The sequence below is a fragment of the Megascapheus bottae genome, chromosome 4, assembly GCF_031878675.1.
Source record: "Megascapheus bottae isolate mThoBot1 chromosome 4, mThoBot2.hap1, whole genome shotgun sequence".
Taxonomy (NCBI): Eukaryota; Metazoa; Chordata; class Mammalia; order Rodentia; family Geomyidae; genus Megascapheus; species Megascapheus bottae.
Window position 1 is genome coordinate 77,904,322 of NC_143512.1, and position 20,388 is coordinate 77,924,709.

Genomic DNA, 20,388 nt, shown 5'->3' on the forward strand with positions numbered 1-20,388 from the left:
TACTGAAAAACAAAAACAAAAACAAAACCTTATTTGGGAAAACTCTGTTTTAAAGAAATAAACTCATAATGTCAGAGTTGTTAAGGGCCTTAGATTCTATGAATACACTGTCATCAGAGACAGAAGGAATCAGAACTCAGGCCTCCTACTGAAGAACAAATTTAACACAGCCCCTCCACAAGGCTCTAACAAGGCTACCTTACTATAAAAAGGTTTAAACTTAATTTTTTTCATCTGTACAGGGGTAAACACACTGTATTAAATATGTAAGGTCTTATCTACGTGGGTTTGATTACAGAAACTAATAAAATATTCTATAAATAATGAAAAAAAAAGTCTTCACCCAGAGATAGGAATGCCACCTACATAGGCCACCTATGAGGCATTTAAGTCATTTGGCATATGACAGGACAGATAGGATTCTTGTTATCTGTCTTCAGCTGCCTGACTATACTCGTAAATTTCTATGGCCTGTACTGATGATATAAATATTCAAATGGCCTTGGCAGAAAAAAAAAAAAAAAGAGTACCCTACCCCCATTAAGCCTCATTTTGTCAAAGCAGTTTTGTGGAGGTGAGAATGGTCTTCCATTCTCAATTCAATCCAATATGCTATCCACTCTGTTCAGCAGAAGGCTGAGGTGGTGAGCAGGACACAGGCAGTCCATTATGGAACACAAAATGAACCTGGTGGTCTTGGTGGTTTCCAGCATGCAATCAACCAGTAAGTACCATGGAAGACTGCCCACAACTAATGACAAATTCTCATTTTATCAGAAAAACAAGCTAACAGACTGAAGAGATGTATGTTTTGCACTCCAGACACAAGCTGTACAAAGTTGGTGATACTAATTTGCCCAGGTGATTGACACCAATCATTCTATCTATTTTACTGAATATTTTCAATTCTGATCATCGACATTAGGTTCTGAGGCCATTTCAGTGCCCCTTGAACTGTTCCAGGCTACTTCCCTGCAGAGTAACTATATGGCAGCTCTGGACTATGAAAAAAGGTAACAGCAGTGGCTCAAATGGGGAGCATTTCAGATTGGCCTCATTAGAAATATAAACACTTTAAGTAATCCTGTTTACTCTGTGACCAATAATAAGTAACAGACAAAAGTTTTACCAGTTGAGACAGTGGGGAGGTGTGGAATCATTTGGATCTGCAGGAGATTGGAGGCGACTACCTGATATCTATTTCTATAGCCAGTAACCACATATTCCCAAGGGAGGGCAAGAAAGGAGGTCAGTGGTTCTCAGAATGAGCTGCGCCTCAGGAAAGCTGCAGGCATAGCCAGGCACTGCTATGCTGGAGCCCAAACCCAGATTCTGAGGTCACAGTAAACAGCACAAACCCCATACAAAATAAGACTGGTGAAGCACAAAGATTTGTTCAATCTGTTTTATTTAGTCTATTTAGCCAGTGTCTGCTGAATGTATGACTAAGGTGTGTGAGGAGGAAAAGCAGTAAGGCCAAAAGAGACAACCATCTGATGGTCATCTACAGCAGTTCTTCCACAGTGGATACCCTAAACGAATTCATATAAAATAAGCTTTCCGCCCAAGGACAGTGTTCAGACCCTGAGTTCAAGCCCCACAACTGGCAAAAAAAAGCACGAGCTTTCCTACACACTGCCCTTCTCAATGGAGTAGTTTATATGGAGTCTAGTTTCAAACTGAAAAATATCTTCTTATAAAGAACAAATTATATAAACATAATACACTGAAATGTATAAATAAAATAGAACTAGGAAAATTGACAGATGATTAGGAGACATGGGGGAGGAGAATGATGAAAGGGCTGACACTGATTATGGGGCATAATACTCAGCTGATAGGGTGAACTGAAACCTCTCTGCACAACTACCTTAAAGATAATAATAAAACAAGTCCAGGACTGGCAAAAAAAAAAAAAGATAATAATAAAAAATTCCTCACCATCCAACAGAGTCCTACATCCAGCCAAGCTTCCAAAGCCACAAGGGAACCTGAGCACAACACACTGAGAATACTGTCAGAAATGCAGAAATCTAGGAAACTAGCTTTGGAGGAGGGAGAAACAAAGTGCGACAAGTGACAGATGCACAATGGCAGTGTCTTATGCTCAGAGGCTTTGGGGTATAGTAAATGAAAGACTATTTGCTTATTTGACACAGGTAAGAGAATGATGTGAATTTAATTTTGTGAGAGGAGATACTGCATTTCCTTTGGTTCTTCATTTCCCTTGCTCATTGCTGTATTCTACAAGTCAAGATGCTTCCTAACATGAAAGAGGACTCCAAATGAGGCATAAGGCACCAAGTGCTCTTTACACATCAATGTCACACCAGTCACAGCATCATGAACCCATTTCCATGCATGGCTGAAAGGGATGGATGGGTTGCAAGCTTCAAAGTTGTAAATCAAAGTTTCATGCTTCCCAGGTGGTAGAGGCCTTGGTGAGTTTGTACTTCATAATCATTTCTATATCCTCACCGCTTTGTTTCCTGACTTTTTGATAATGGAGGTCTGGTCTGCTAGACAGATTCTGGTTAAGGGTGCCTGATTTCTTGGACTTGAACTTCAACAGAATTCTCTGCTAGAGGCTTATTCAAAAGCCTGAAGGGGGTGTTTTAGGCATAAGGAATAACTTTTCAGACATGAGAAAATCCATTACAGAATGCCAGAGAGAGAAACAAAATGGCACTGCAACTTAAAAACAAGTAAAACCTAACAACCACGAGAAGTTTCTTAGACAAAGTGTGGTAAGTGCTGACTTAACTACGGAGTTTGCACAGCAAATACCAGGAAGGAACATGCCGTCGGAAAGGCACCTAAAAACGCAACCTTTCCAAACAAGTGGTGTTTGTAGCATGCTTGGACTCACTAGGTCTCTTCTGGAGGGACTCAGAAGAAAAAACAAGTCATATCTTATTTTCAGCTTAAATTCTAGGACTTATACATAGTAGGTAACACAGAACAGCTGTGAGTTATAAGAGAGTTGTAAGAGTGAGCTGTAAGAGAGCACAGCACAACACATGCTTCCATCTCAATTCAAGTACCCTATCATGGGAAGGTCAGCAATGCACTAACATACAGACAACTTTGCCAGACATGAAATTTAGCACCTCACCTTTTGGCTGAAATGTGAAAAGTCTCTCTGGCTCTTTGGATAAATTATAGTCTCATTCTTCTCATTTCTTTCTGAGGGGCAGTAGTCCATATTGAGGCCCCAAGAAATCCAAAACATAGCTTGTCCTATGAACTCAAGGGCTCAATAAACTGAGCCACCAATGGTGGCCCTACTATGCAGCGTGAGTTACTCAAGAGAGGAAGTAAACTGATTGCAGCTGGAAGATGGCCCCAGACTGTGTCACCAAAACTATATGAAAGGGCTCAGAGGTTAAGGGGAGGACACCACCAGAATGCTTTAAAATTAACAGAAAAGAAACTGAGTATGACAGAATATAACAATGTTCTCTCAGGAAGTGAACCAATGTATGCCTCAAATCTCAAGACTGTGCATTAGCAAGTATTGTAAAAATGAGCACTATCACAGAACAAGGTACAGGGACCCATGACTACTTTTTTCTAGACATTACTAACAGTGCTTTCTTCAAAGAACACCCAAGTTTCAGATAGCTTTTCACTAAGATAACCACTGAACTAGTATTATCCAACAGACATATAATATGAACTGTACTTAAAAAGTATATACCATTGCTAATAACTTTAATTGCTTGCTAGTGATATTCTAATATATCTCAAGTTGCCTTTAAAAACTAACATTAATAGTCTGGGATCATGTGGTGAGATATTTAAAGTAAAATTATTTGATTAACAGAAAGGCATATATTCTCTGAAATATAATTTTAGCATATAAGGACAATCAAATAATGACACAATACTTTTTGCATAAAAATCCAGTGTTATATTTGTTTACATTGATACTTTTAAATGGCTCAGTAATCACACCTGTTTCACAGCTGCCATGGTAGGCATTCAAGATTTGCTGGTTGCCAGTGATTTACACTTACAACCCTAGCTATTCAGGAGGCTGACATATCAGGGATCGTGGTCTGAAATAGAGCTGGCAAGTGACTCCATCTCCAAAATAACCAGCAAAAAGTTGGGCTGGAGTTATGGCTCAATAGTAGAGGGCAAGCTGAATGATCAAACCAAGCCCTGAGTTCAAACCCCAATACTGGCTTCCCCCCACCCCTCCAAGACTCATACTTATTACAGGAGCGTGCCAATGACCCATCTAGATATACACATAAAAGAAATACTGCTCTAATTTCCTTAATCTAAAAGAGATGCCTGAGAATATCAAATGTTGCTTTGTTCAAATACCTTAGTACTTTAGTTTTGAAGTACTTTTTAAAAGTTGCCTCTTGCCAGGTGCCATTGACTTGTGCTTGTAATCCTAGCTCCTCAGGAGGCCGAGACCTAAAGATCACAGTTTGAGGCCAGCCTGGGTAGAACAGTCCCCGTGAGACTCTTAACCAGCAAGCCCGGAGCTCAAGCCCCACAACTGACCAAAGTGGGGGGAAAAAAGGCTGCCCCTTAGCTTCTATTTAGGAATCTAAAGGTATAACTCTTTTGAACAACTAATAAACTGCTTACCAAAATGAATACCAGGAAGCAGACACATGTTTTATGAGGTGGGCAATGCAAGTGGGGATGTGGGAAAGGAACTAAGGGAAAGAGGGGAAGCAAATATAGTCTTCATATATTCAACATCCATTACATAAAAAGTGAACTACATAACTAGAGGGTAAGTTGGGAGGGAGGAAATGGGGGAGGAATGATGAAATGGTGACACTGATCAAGATGCGTTTTGCCCCAATCTGACTTACGGAAAATGCAACCTCTTGGGCCAACTATTTAATAATAAAGCTTAAGAAAAAAATTTTCCCTTCTCTTACTCATGGAACACATCATTGAATGCTTCATGGTGGAGCCTCCCCACTCAGAATTCAGAGCTCCATTCCCTTTTCAGGAAGACATCTGTGGAGTTGGGATGCTTGGAAAACCTTGTCTTCCCAGGGCTATAAAAATGAGTTGGATATATTCTCAGGCCCGAATTTGACTTCTAGAATTTAATGTGAACAAAGACACTACCATGAGTAAATCTAACTGAGGAGAGATTGAGTAAGGTGCTACCTTATCTCCGTTATCTATCCTTATCTATTACTTCTCTTATTTCTTTTTCTTTTTTTCTTGCCAACTCTGGGGCTTGAATTCAGGGCCTGAGTACTGTCCTTGGGCTTTCTCAAGGCCAGAGGCTCTACCACTAAAGCCACAGTACTACTTGTGGCTTTTTCTATGTATGTGGTACTGAGGAATTGTACCTGGGTCTTCATGCATGCTAGGCAAGCACTCTATCACAAGGTCAAACTCCTGGCCCTCTTCCCTATGTCTAACATATCTTCTATTCTATGCCTTCTGTTTCTTTTGAATGATAATGTCCTCTAAGCTGATATTAAGACTCCTACCACTTCAAGAAGTGAACGGATAAAATTTATGTAATGGGTAAAACTCTTATTTTCTTCTGCAGCTTCTATGAGATGGTGATACACACTGAACATATCACTGACCAGGAGGATCATTCTCAAGAATTACATGGCAAAGTGTGCTTTCGCTTTACGCTCTCCAGTCTTACCTTTGTGATTAAAGATGCCCTCCATCTCCATGCTACTTCTAGAGTGGGCGATGCATAGAGAGCCACAGGGCACTAGGCCTTCCGCTGCAGGGGAGCGATCAGTGGTGCGCACAAGACACCAGTCAGGCTTATCATGGGGCCGCTCCAAAACCTCCACAGTCTGGCCACGCCGGATGGTCAGCTCGTTGCTGTTACAAGCGGTAAAGTCATGGATCACCACTGTCAGCTCACAGCCACCAGAGAGCTGGGTAGAGACAGAAGAAGAAGGATAGGTCATTAAGTGGAAGTTACTAGACCTGAACAGGCACTGCTATGAACTCTGCTTAAAGGCTAGAAGATTACTGTGAGATATGATGATAAAATCTCTGCTCTGGCATGGTAACTGGGCATTCCCAACTTAGGAGGACCCCAGAGACTAAGCATCATGTGGAATAAGAAGGAGTATGGTGACCCTAAGCATCTTCCTTAGTATCCTTGGAGGGCTCTCTCCATATTCATGCATTTGTCCCAGTTCACAATAACTCCCAAATCGCCTTTCAATACTTATTAATTTGCTATAGTTAAAAGATGAGTATATAGCACTTTCTGAGGAGGAAGAGAGATTGTCTCAGGTAAAAAGAGATTTGAAACTCATGAAAAAAAAATCACACCTCTCCTTGGTGAGTCACACCAGGCAATTCAGATTTTGAATCGATTTTCAGGCTGTCCCATATTTGCCTGGGTTATTTCAATCTGAAATGCCCTTCTTTCTATTCTTTCCTCTTACAACCATGCTCACTCCCGTTTCTTGTCTAAAAAATCTACTAATTCTTAGGTCTGGGGAAACACATGTATAAACTCCAAAAAGATAGAGATTATGATTTCCTTACTATTGGACATGCATGGTTTGTGTGCTGGTGTGTCTCCTCTTGGACTGTAAGCTCCTTGGGGATAGGACTGATTAGCATTTATGTAAGAATCTTGTGACTGACTCCCTGTCCTCAGGTTTTGTCTCTGTTTCTCCATGTACCCACTGTGGGTTCTCTCAGCTGCTGATTCCTGCTGGGCAACTTGGCACATATCCCTCTTCCTCCCACATGGAGAGGCTAGGACATGACTCATTGTGTCCCCACTCCCATCTGTTCCTCTTCTAGTGCTGTCTCTTGGATGATGGCATCACTAGCAAACTACCCAAGCTAAACAAATCTTCCTCTTTCCTCCTTCCTCCTCCAAATGCTATAAAACAGACTGCCGAGTGGCTTTCTGACTACTTGCTTTCCCGGCGCACTGACACTCATCACTGCATTTGGGTTTCTTACTGTGACCTCCTGAGTGGCCTACCTAGTGGACCATGGTCTCCTTTCCAGGCCATCTCAATGCTACAACCAGGGTGACCTTTGCAAAATTTGGAACCTGCTATTCAAAATCTTAGGACCAAAGTTCCCACAATGGGTCGGTCCCCACCCACATTGCCCGGTTCATATGCTCACTGCTAAAAGGGCTAGCTGGATTCTACATGTACTTGGTCCATAGCACTACAGTGCACAGAGCCCCCAGGTGCTCATCTAGTTCTTTGGGGAGTTTATTTCCAGTGCTTTGGCCTGTGACAACTTGTACTTTAGTTCTGAAGTAAGCTCTGTTTATGTGTGTGTGTTTTCTCTCCTCATCACCAGAAAGTAGGTCTATTTCATTCATCTGTAGACCTTTATGCTCACACATAGGGAAAGAGATGGAGCTAGTTGTGGTCACTACTGAACTTTAAGTATCATCAATGACAAGCACACAGCTTTGTACAAAGTAGGTGGTGAATAGCAGAGCCTGCTTTGCATTTTGTAAGCTCTTTGTCTCTCATAAATATTCAAATGCTTACCTAAGTTTGCTCCAACAGTGAGGGTAATGACACTGAAAAACAGTATAAGACATGGTTTTTTATCTATAACCAGATCACTGTGCCTTAATTCTATCTGAAGAACACTTAGGTGTCCATGTCACATGAAGGGTAACAGCCACTGAAGCTTTTAGCACACTGGGGACTCAGTGCCATGGTAAGTGAAAGTTTCTTTGAGGAAGGAGTGCTTTTGCCATATGCTGGGAAACACTCTTATCCTGTCCAGTCATACAAACACATACTCAGAGAACTAGACCTCTGTGGAGGTCATACTCCCGAGTAGCATCCTGGTCACCTGCCATGGCGAGAAATGTAAACTGCTTTGTCTTCATCAGAACTGTCAATCATCCTCCTATTCTAAAAGTCTGTTTCTGAACAGAAAGTTTGGTGATTTAGAAAAAGAACCTCAAAGAACAAAACAAAACCTTTCCAGGCTCAACTGCTACCGATGATAAATGAATGACCTTTCTTAGGCCACAAAGAAAGCATCCACAAATGTTTAAACCCCTTCTTTTCTTTCTTTCTTTCTTTCTTTCTTTCTTTCTTTCTTTCTTTCTTTCTTTCTTTTCTTTCTTTCTTTTTTTTTTTTTTTGCCAGTCCTGGGCTTGAGCTCAGGGCCTGAGCACTGTCCTTGGACTTTCTCAAGGCTAGAGCTCTACCACTTGAGCCTCAGCACCACTTCTGGCTTTTCCCCCCCTAAGCGTGTGGTACTGAGGAACTGAACACGGATCTTTGTGCATGCTAGGCAAGTACTCTACTGCTAGGCGAAACTCCAGGCGCTAAATTTTCAAATTTTTATGTGGGGAAATCATGCAAATTCTCTACTTGCCTCTGAACAATCAAAAGTGCTAATGTTAAAAAGCCAAGGCCAGTGGCCCAACCTGGAAGAGTTTTCTCTTACAGAACCCACCCCAGATTATGGAAGTAGTTATCTGTTAACAGAGAGAAGGAGGAATGTTTCCTGTTCCAGGAAAAACAGTATCAGTGAACAAACCCTAGGTTTCAGTGGCCTGCCATTCCTAGAGCCCATTGGCCCTGTTCTCAGTTCTTCATCTGGCTCCCTGACATGCCTGCATGGACCCCTGGCTGGGGATGGGAGTGGGAGAGGCTTGCCTGCTTTGCCTTCCCTATTTTCTTTTTCAGGGTCTCAGAGTCTTAGCATCTTCAGCCAGCTAAGCTGAGGAGGGGTTTGTAAAGGGAGGAAGGAGAGAGAGGGAGAAGAGCTGCTCAGAAGAGTGAATTGAGCTAGACTTTATTTCTGGCACAAATTTAAGTTGTTTTTTTTTTTAAAGTGCTTTACAGAGTAACTAAAAGTGATTGAAAACATATGTGTATTTGACCAAGCATAAGAAATAAAAAATCAAGCCAAGGTCTGACAAAGAATCATATACTGAGTTAAAAAAAAATCTTATTAGGAAAGTGAAGGGGGGAAAACAAGTTGATTGGGAGAGGCTAGCAAGAGAGAAATGGGGACAAAAACATGAGAAGGGGTATCAATGTGCAAGAAGTAATGCACCTACTACCTGATGAATGTAACTGTAGTAACACCTCTATACATTACCTCGACAATAAAAAATAAAATAAAATTAAAAAAAATGTCTTAAAGGCCTTCCAAAACTTAATGGCAAAACTCAGTCCCAGAAAATATTTCAAATAGTGCTGAAAGTACCAGTATAATATATATTTGCATCTCTCAATTAGTCAGCTAGTTTTGTCCATAAGGAGAAATGAGAGCCATATCATAAAAGGAAGGAATAAATGTTTTTTCTCAGAGAAAAACTGTCTTGTGTATTTCTGTCTTAATATGAAAATTTAAATAAAAAATTCAAAGAGGTGTTTCTTGTTAGGAAACACCTCTTTAAGAAAAGCTTGCTAATTAACAAAAAATCTCCTTTCTTGGTATAAGATCATTTGTAATAACTACTTTGAGAAGGTAATGTGAATGACTACTACTTTTTTTTTTTGGTGTCAGTCCTGGGTCTGGAACTCGGGGCATGGGAACTGTTCCTAAGCGTATTTTTAGTGAAGGCTAGGACTCTACCATTTGAGCTACAGCTCTAATTCTGGCTTTCGGGTTATTGGAGATAGGCGTCATCGACTTTCCTGTTCTGGTTGGCTTTGAACTACAATCCTCAGATCTCAGCCTCCTGAGTAGCTAGGATTACAGGTGTGAGCCACCAATGCCCAGCATGAATACTGCTTTTTTTTTTTTTTCTTGCCAGTTGTGGGGCTTGAACTCAGGGCCTGAGCCCTGTCTTTGGATTTTCTCAAGGCAAGAGCTCTGTCACTTGGGCCACAGCATCACTTCTGGCTTTTGTCTATGACATGTAGTACCAAGGAATTAAACCTGGGGCTTTGTGCATGCTAGGCAAGCACTCTACCACTAGGCCACACTCCTGGCCCCAGCTTTTTAAGAAGAATTCAATTCCTAACTAAAGAAGTTTGGATGATGTTATTATGTATCAGTAAGTTGGTTATGTGGACTTGTCTACCCCCATAACCCAATGTCTTTCTTTTGCTGATTAGTTTTTTTTTTTTTTATCATTTTATCTATTTTAAAATCTTGGTTTCCTTTTCCAGACATACATCATTAAAGGCTCCACAGTATCCTTTTCCTTTAATATAGTTTATAGACTTCTACTAATGGTTTCTTGCCATATGCATTAGCAATGTTAACCCAGGAACTGTTACTCACATCAAAACTCACATAAGAGATTTAAAAAAAAATCTTCCAGCTTTTTACTTTTAACATATTAATATGGTAAGTAATGAGCATGGCAATAAATTAGTCTTAATTGGGTCAGATATCATCCATTATATGCTTCTTCCTAAGACCATTAGGGCTGGCAGGAAGCACCAATGGCCCAGACCATGGACAACTAGCAAATAGTTTAAATTCGTTCCAGAATGACTAAACATAAATAATGGCTGTGTTTCACTCAAAAGAATAAATATACAATAATCAGAAAACAGAATTTTACTTTCTACATTTTCCAAAGAAACCAGTTATATGATTACCTTGTCTCAACTCTTAACAATGTTAACTAAAACAGGTCCATAGGGGTTCTCACTGTGGACCTGGCCATAGCCTTCCCTTGATACTCTGCATCAACCCCTGGTGTAATGTAATGAGGCAGTTTTGTGTTATAAGAACATGAATCTCTGATGGATAATAACAAACACCTGGATTGAATTATCAAGCTCCAAGATGAATTCTGAGCAAGTTCTGCTTCAGGAGAGAGCGTGCTTATAATGGTGTGATGGGCTGTCTTTAAAGAGATTCTATTATAAGAATCTAAGGATTAATGGGTTGAAGATTTTACAGGTAGGTATCTGACCAGTTCTATGAGAACAACTCAAAAGGAATAGAGAAATGTAGCTTAATAAAAGCCATTATTCACTTAAAAAACAAATTATATCATCTCTTGTATAGTCATACCCCATACCCTTCAGTCAGTTACATTTAGAAGCCCTAGAAAAGGGTCCTGTGGTTCTGTGAAGGTTTCACACAGAGTAGATAAAAAATGAGTATTTGGTTAAGGGGGATTAGAGTACAGCTGTATTACTGGTGATGGTCACATACAAAAAGGTAACCACAGTTCTCTGAATAAATGCTAATATATCCTGAATTGTTATTACTGCTGGGTAGCCTCAGGAAAGCTGGGCTGGTCAGTAGGCATCTTAACAATACAAACAACAGGCCTCTCATGCTCACACCAATGCCAAAGATGGTTATGTAAAACCAAGTTTAAGGAGAAGTGTTCATGCAAATCTGCAACTCAAGAGTTTAAAAGAAGACTATTGTGATAGGCTCATACACACAGGGTCCACTTATAAAATCATCAGTGAGAACTTAAAAATGGTTGAGATCGTAAATTTTGTGTTACAGCCTTTTAATCAAAATGGGGGGAAAAAAGCCCTAAGATAGTAGTAACAACACCCCCCCCCCAAAAAAAAACAACTGAGAAGCTGGGTGTTGGTGGCTCATGTCTGTAATCTTTGCTACTCAGCAGGCTGAGATCTGAGGATCTCGATTATAAGCCAGCCTGGGCACTAAAGTCTGTGAGACTCGTATCTCCAATTAGCCACCAAGAAACCAAAAGTGGCGCTGTGGCTCAAGTGATAGAATGAATGCTAGCCTTGAGCTGAAGAGCTCAGGGACAGTGCCCAGGCCCAGAATTCAAGCCTGATGACTGACAAAAACAAACAAAACTTGAGGAAATAGCTCTCAAAACTCTATGTTTAGGAGACTCTACATTTTGTCAATCAAAGAATTAGTGATTGCAGTATTTGGGGATATTACTTCTACTCTTACTAACGTGATCACAAATTGGTTTTCTGATGTGAAAAGAAATCCTGGAAGGCCTCCTTGGGTGAGTTATACATGAATTAGAACAGAATACTAGATGAGAAAAGGCAAACTTTAAAAATAAGAGGTAAAATCAAATAAGGACAGATTATACATACAGGGATTAAAGGGTTTATCCTTCACTCCTAACATACTAGAATGAGAGATGCAGTGTTGTGCTGTGCTGTGCTGGCCAGGAGCTGCAGGGGGCACTTAGTAATTTAAAACCCTGTTCCTGTGATTGGGGGTTGGAGGGAAAGGAACAAAGGCTGAAAGACGTGCATGGTTGAAAAACCTCAGTTTTTGTGTAGTTCTAGGCTCTGGAAAGCAAGAAACTTCTAAAGATAACTTCACCCAAATAAACCTATCTTCTGGATTTCCTTTCCATTTTTAAGGAGGGAAACAATTCTAAAGAACTAACATTAACCAAGTAACACTTCCCTGGTTGACTGAGTGCCTTAATCACCAAATAAGAGCCTTAAAACTAAATCAAGCTTCATCATTACCTTCAACAGTCACTTTGATCATGTGTCATGTGAAATTTACACTAAGAAGCACGTTTTAGTGCCTTATCATTTTTATAAACATTTTTAATTTGTTGCATTTCTTAATCAAACTTTTTTTTTGTCAGTCATGGGGCTTGAACTCTGGACCTGAGTACTGTCCCTAAGCTTTTCAGCTCAAGGCTACTGCCCTACCCCTGGAGCCACAGTCCCACTTCCCGTTTTCTAGTATTAATTGGAGGTAAGAGTCGCACAGACTTTAGTGCCCAGGCTGGTTTATAATCGAGATCCTCAGATTTCAGCTTCCTGAGTAGCTAGGATTACAGGTGAGCCACCATGCCGGACTTAAACTTTATTTTCTTAAACATTCTGTCTTTACTTAGATATGAGTCTACTTCAATGTGGGAATTTTTTTATTGGGTATAGTTATCAAAGACTACATTTATTTTGTGGTTCTATGAGAGTAGTTAAAAAGTTAAATCAAGAAAATACTATGAAAAGCCATTGTCACTTAGAACAACAGAAAAAAATGATTAGTGAAAGGAAAAATCATCAGCTCTCATGGTGGTCAAAAACTGTGAGCTATGGGACCTATCTTATAACTACTTTCTGTATGATTCTGTGGAGACAATTAGTTCAGTAGATTAAAGATGAACAGCTAAGGGGCTGGGATTTTGGCCTAGTGGCAGGGTGCTTGCCTGGCATGCATGAACATCTGGGTTCCTCGGTACCACATACATAGAAAAGCTGGAAGTAATGCTGTGGCTCAAGTGGTAGAGCGTTAGCCTTGAGGAAAGCCCAAGGACAGTGCTCAGGCCCTGAGTTTAAGCCCTAGGACTGGTTAAAAAAAAAAAAAGGAAAAAAAAAAAAGAAAAAAAGATGAACAGCTAGGAAAATTCCATATTCAAATCTCCATCTTCTGAAGTAACTGTGCCAGTGCAATACATAGTATATTGTTGATGAGTCACCAAAGTACATGAGGCCAGGCACTAAAACTGAACAATTCATTCTTGGGAAAGATGCCAGATCCCAACAATCAGTTTCTAAATCCACTGTATCTCTGAGTGTCCAGTTAGAGGAAAATTAGATTGACACAGTAACCAAGGCCAACTGCTCAGCAGGGACGAAGCAGTCAACCATACTTACCACAAAGGCATCACAGACAGAAGCTAATACAGGGGGCTTCCTTCAATTGTTCTAGATGCAGGCTCACCGTCCAAGGAGAGGAGGAGCATCGTTATTCCCATTAGCAGATAGGGAAACTGAAGCCCAGAGCCATTAGGTAATTTGTACAAGATCACTAGCTGTTGGTGAATGCATCCTTGTTCTCAATCATCAGCTCTCTGACAAACTACATATTCTCCATTACTTCTATGTATACTTCGAGCATAGAAATATCAACTGAGATCTTAGTACTCTGAGGAGATGAAAACCATACTCTACTCTGTGAAAGACTTCTGAATTAAATGACTCACTTTTGTGCTTATATCAGCAAACCTACATGAGGTCCTGGAAAATGCAAAATTGAGAAGGTTAGGAAGTCAAGTGCCTTCTTTCTGAGTAAAAGCAGGATCCCTGAGCTCAAGTTGCAGAGTGCAAGCACAAAGAATGCAGTACTTCCTTGGGCAAATGCCAGCATTTTAAAACTGAGATATTTCATTCTTCAAGATCATGAAGTATGGATTATTTTAAAATTATGGGCATAAACTGTTTTACAGACTAACTTGACTATAATTCACAGAAGTCCAACCAAGTTTTTGTAGTACATAGAATATCATTTGACAGAAAAAGCTGACTTTACAATGGCATAGAAGTTCATGTTCTCAGCATGAAGCTACAGCTTAATAAAGAATATCTTGAAGCTGGGCATGGTGACTCACTGTAATCCTAGCTACTCAGGAGGCTGAGATTTGAGGATTATTGACATTTGAAACCAGCCCAGGCAGATAAATTCTTAAGATTCAAATCTCTAACCAGAAAAAATCTAAAACTTCAATTGTGGTTCAAGTGGTACAGCCCAGCTATGAGTGGAAAAGTTCCTACCCCTGGAAAGGGGTGGGAGTGGGGGCCCTCTGGAGCCTTTCCTGAATGCTCTTATCCTAAACCTTTTATGCTTCATCTGTGGATTCATCTGTTCATGCTACATGCTTAGAGGTGGAGTTAAGCTAAGTATGGACTGAATTCTTCCCTCCATAGAAAGAACTGTTACCAGACAACCTGGGGCTGCGCACAGTGGCCCTATTCTTGGGTGTGTGCTACCTTTTTGGTGGGACACTTCACTTCACTTGGGTGACACTGATTGTCCCCACTGACTCTCTCTCCCTTTCTTCCCCTACCCTTCCTTTGTTTCCACGCCCCTCCCATCTCCTCATCTCTCTTCTCCCTTCCCCCACCTCCACATTCTTTAAGCAGAATTGGATTTGAACTCAAGGCTTATGCTTGCTAGGCAGGCAATCTACTGCTTGAGCTATGCGCCCAGCCTTACACTATTTTTCTCATATCATAAATTTTAGTTAAATGATCACAGACTAATAAGATAAGAGCTATAAAAATTATAATAAAAAAACCCACTCCAAACACATTTAGTTCCATATTCAGCTTTAGTATGAAATAATAAAGTCTGGAAGATGACAGCTGATTTAATCCACATTCCAATTCTAGCTCTGGCTTCATCTGGCCTCATCTCCTCAGTGCCCCAGGGCTGGTTCAGCACTCCCCTTCTTACCTCAGGGAAATGTGCTCAGGACAGATGAGATAAGAATCTGGAAACCATTTGATTTCTTTGGAACTCAAATTACATTTTCATAAGATCATTTTGTCAGCCCAAGTGCTATGAATATCAGCAAGAACTGGTATGAAACTCACTTTGGGAACAAAAAGATGGAATATTTAAAACTGTTGTCCTCAAATTAGGAAATGTGCTCACAGAATCTATGGCTTGTATCTTGAGCAACCCAGCAGAGAGAGCTCTGCTGACACTGCTCCCAGGAAAGGGGTAGGAGTGGGGGTCCTCTGGCGCCTTTCCTGAATGCTCTTATCCTAAATCTTTTATGTTTCATCTGAAGATTATTAACAGCCCTGGCAGATAACTAACTTTTCTCTCAGAATTCTCCCAGAGACAGAGTAAGAAAACATCCCTCCACCCAGTTTCTGAAATGAAACCAAATTCCATGATAACGACTAACTCACAACAGAGATGACATAAATTAACTCGAACATGCAAAATGTCATTAACTTCCCTTGCCAGACCATCTGCCCACATCATCAGAGACTGCTTAAACTTTAAATATGCAGGGTGGAGAGAACCTTGAGACTCAGAAAAAGTTGCTGTTCCTGGAGGAAGGGTAGTGGATAAGCCTTGTTTACAGAAACAAAGCATTTCACACACTGACATAGGGTGGGGGACAAGTTTCTAATTCTCACAATACATTCTCAAGTCATGTACTAACACTGAAATGTACCACCAGAGAAGAACAAATTTGGAAAGGACTAAAAGAAGGCTTTTAAAAGGTAGCAAACACAAATGAAAGCTCAGTGGGGAATAAACACATTTCTTTGTGAAGGTCTAATGGCCAAGATCTCTTGAGGGGTCTAGTCCTTAACATAGAACTAAAGACAGCAAGCTAATTCTAACATTTAGGCAGATGTGTCATCCTTTTTCTTTTTTACTTTAGAGCCTGTTAAGAAGACCTCTGACCAATGGACTTAACTCTCCAATTAAATGGCACAGACTGTCTAGCTGGGTCAAAAAGCAAGATCCATGGTTCTGCTGTCTCCAAGAGATACATCTTGCCCCTCAAAACAAACATTTTTTTGAAAATGAGAGGCTGAAATAAAGTTTATCAAGCTAATGACCCCCATAAACAGGCTGGAGTTGCCATCTTCATATCAGATAAAATATACTTTAAACTAAACTTAGTGAGAAAAGACAAAGGTTATTACATACTAATAAAGGGATCTCTCCTCCAGGAGGACATAACCATCCTAAATATTTACACCCCTAATCCTGGAGCACCGAACTTCATCAAGCAAACTTTACTTTCACTGAAACCATACATAGATCGAAACACAGTGATGGTTGGTGACTTTAACACACCACTTTCACCTATGGACAGATCAACCAGGCAAAAACTCAACAGAGAAACCTCAGAATTAAACAACTGTACAGACCAACTAGATCTAACAGACTGCAGAATATTCCACCCAGCAACATCACAATATATGTTTTTTTTCAGTAGCACATGGAACATTTTCCAAAATATACCACATTTTAGGGCATAAAACAAACCTGGGCAGATTCAGAAACACTGAAATTATTTCCTGCATTCTCTCAGACTACAAGGGCATCAAATTGGAACTGAAAACCAATTTCCACTAACGAAAACCCTGTAACTCATGGAGATTGAACAACACATTGTTGAATCACCAATGCGTCATCAAGGAGATCAGAACAGAAATTCAACAGTTTATGAAATTCAACAAAAAGGAGCACACAAAATACCAGCTCCTTTGGGACACAGCCAAGGCAGTACTCGGAGGAAAATTTATAGCTCTGAGTGCTTACATTAACAAATTGGAAAAATCACAAACCAACAACTTAATGTCCCACCTTAGGCTCTTGGAGAAAGAGTAACAAACCAACCCTAAGCCCAGTAGAAGGAAGCAAATTATTAAAATCAAAGCAGAATTAAATGAATTGGAGTCCAAAAAAACTATAGAAAGAATCCATAAAACAAGGAGTTGGTTCTTTGAAAAAATTAACAAAATTGACAGACCCTTAACAAATCTTACCAAAAAAAGAAGGGAGCGCACCCAAATAAACAAAATCACAGATGAAAATGGTAATATCATGACAGAAATTACCAAGATCCAGAGCAACATGAGGGAATACTTTTCAAACCTTTATGCCAACAAATTTGAGAATCTAGAAGAAATGGATGAATTTCTAGCCAATATTAACATACCCACACTGAACTAAAAAGACCTAATCCAACTAAACAGACCTATTTCAAGCACTGAAATAGAAATGGCAATAAGAAAGCCCACAAGAAAAGCCCAGGGCCAGATGGATTCACAGCTGAATTCTATAAGGTCCTCAAAGCAGAGCTCACTCCTCAAGCTCTTATCTCCAAAAAATCTATTGACCTTGGTTATCTCATATTGTTCCAGTATTTCACCTTGTTATCTGATATATTGTATGTATGCTTATTTGCTTATTTGAAATTGAACAGGGAAGGGCGGAGAATAAGATGAAGGGCGGGAGTGGGGGGAGAGAAATGGGGACCAAGACATGAGAAAGGGTATCAATGTTTGTGAATGAATGCACATTCTATCTGGTGAATATAATGTAACCCTTCTATTAATTATAATAAAAAATATATGGAAAAAAAGAAGGCCTCTAGTCTCAGTGACAAGTATTAAAGAAAATATATGCCACAACTTTAAGATTGCAAGGATGAGTATGGCTGCACTAGATGAGGAAATTGGAAAGCTATTTTCACAGATAAAATATACAAAGGGAAGGGTTTTTAAATTCAAATATCCCAGAAGATCCTAAGGTAAAACAATTCATTTCTGCAAACACACTTTTGGTAGTGACTATTCTTTCTGTTATACTGAATATAAATAGAAATTGCTGTTTCAGTTCATGTAAGCCCTATCATGTTATAACAGACTTGAGATAATGCTAGTTTTATTATTCCTAACTCCAGAATAGAGCCTTTTCCCCATGATTTCTAAGCTGTACATGTCTCTCATACTTGGAGATGAATTTTCCATCTGATAGCAGGCAAGGTATGGCATGGCATTTATATATCTACCTCTGCATGACAAACTGGAGACTCAAGAGTCCCTTATGGAATGAAGAAGCAGTCCCAGACTTACAAAGCAACCCATTTATCTATATGCTACCTAAAAAAACAAGTGACCTTGCTTTCTGGGTTAACCTTCCAAGATCTATCTCATTGGCAATTTTATGCCAGTGACTCCCTAAGTGATTTATGAACTTATAAATTTATTTCAGGGCAAATCCAGAGTAGATCCACGTAAACTTACCACTCCCCCCTCCCCCCCCTAGGTCTGGTCCCGAAGATTGAACTCAGAGCTGGGGCATAACACAGTTCTTGGACATACTGTGACTGACTGGAAGGGTAAAGAAGAAAAAGTTGAGTGGTAGCTGGTGAGTCCTCAGGCCTAAAGTAGTCTCACTCCAGCCTTCACTATGGGTGCATGCAGTCAGTGACTATTTGAAAATGGTGTTGAAAACTTGTCATGTTTAGAGAGAAAGCTACACTAGTTGCCCCAAAGGTAGTGCAGGTGGTAGCTCACCTTATCACTATCCAGTGTGTTCTGAGATGTCCGGGAGGCAATGGAAATCGTATCAGGCTGGCTGCTGCCATCTCCTTGGCTGTCCAGGTCTTCTCCATCCCTGGTGACACAAGGAAACTTTCAGAAGATAAGTTGCCACTGCTGGACTGGTCTTCTCAGTCATTGCAAAAGTAATACATTTGCTAAATATATTAATTGTAAACATTTCTTTGAGAAGAAGCATAGCCTAGTGGTAGAGTGCTCATGTAGCATGCACAAAGCCTTGGGTCTGATTCCTCGGTAACACACACACAGAAAAAGCTGGAAGTGGTGCTGTGGTTCAAGTAGAAGAGTACTAGCCTTGAGCAAAAAGTGTCCAACAACAGTGCCCAGGACTGGTAAACACAAATAAATGAATGAATAAACAAATGAGAAAACAAAAATATCTAGATGTTTTGTAACTTGTCCAATGCCACATATATGATTTACACATGTGCTCAGAATAGTGAGGACAAGGAAAACAATGAGGGAATTGCACAAAGTTTTTCATTTATCAGTGCAACTTCCTGTCTTAAAAAAAAGCCTTGTTATCACTAAGAGTGATCCATCACATAGTAGTGTTTTAAAACATATATCTCAAAATGCTTGAGAAAAATCATAAGCTAACTGCTTAATGGGGCACTTACCTCCTTCCCTTCTGTCTAGTAGCTGGTGCTGTTTTGGGAATGTGAATGGGCTCCTTCAGGGCTCCTTTCAGATGAACTGTCCTCTCCTGTATGACCTCGCGGATGTGCTTTATCCAGTCCTGCTTGTTCTCAATACTGGAAGCCTGAACAAGGTGGTAAGAGTCACTTGGGATGCATTTCCAAAAGAACTCAGCAGAAAAGCAGCATTCTATGTTTAACCTGTCAACATTACTAATTTTAAGAAGTTTAAATTAAAATTTTATTTTACTGTTTTTTTTTGTTTTTTTTTTGTACCAGTTCTGGGGCTTGAACTCAAGGCTTAGGCCTGGTTGTTGCCCCTGAACTTTTTTGCTCAATGCTAATGTTCTACCACATGAGCCATAACCCCATTTTTGGCTTTTTGGTGGTTAAGTGGAGGTAAAAGCCTCATCCATTTTTCTGCCTATGACGGCTTTGAACTGCAATCCTTGTATCTTGGCATCCTGAGTAGCTAGGATTAGACATGACCAGCTGCACCTGGCTTATTTTAAGATCTGTTAGGCAGCCTTAAGAGAAATGTAAAACCAGGTATTCCCAAACACAACACTTTTAAGACCAGTTGAGCAGACAGTGTTGCAGTATATTTTGAGCAGGAAAAGTGGGCAAATCCTACAACCTTGCTGCCTCATCCACTGAACTCTGAGATGATAGTTGGCCCTCCACACTGCCAGGCAAGGTAATTCACAAACATAGGAACTCTGCAGAGGGGATTTGTTACCCTCTTACAATTGAAGAATCTGGGGGTGGGTACAATGAAAAATGTGTTCAAGACCACATGACCATGAATTGTCAGTCACAAGGTAGATAGATCTACCTTATAACAACAAGGAAAGGGTCTCTGGAAATGGCACACACAGGTGCTTAGAAAGCACAGTCAGAACAAAGGTACATGGCGGCATAGACTCCTTGGTTTTCATTTCTTCTTACATGTTCTAGGCATTAGCATCAGCTTTCTAACTTCTTACAGAAAACCATCTTCCTTCTACGATATA

General features: G+C 40.2%; 1 protein-coding gene across 1 annotated transcript in view; it reads right to left on the minus strand.

Annotated features, from left to right (window-relative positions):
- The window catches only part of Trio (trio Rho guanine nucleotide exchange factor), a 289,249-nt gene that overhangs the window by 79,162 nt on the left and 189,699 nt on the right, over positions 1-20,388 (minus strand). The window contains exons 32-34 of the mRNA XM_090332122.1: positions 19,358-19,500; positions 18,693-18,792; positions 5,648-5,891 (exon numbers count right to left, since the gene is read on the minus strand). Of these exons, the coding sequence (XP_090188248.1) occupies positions 5,648-5,891; positions 18,693-18,792; positions 19,358-19,500 (487 nt within the window). The remainder of the gene's footprint in view (positions 1-5,647; positions 5,892-18,692; positions 18,793-19,357; positions 19,501-20,388) is intronic.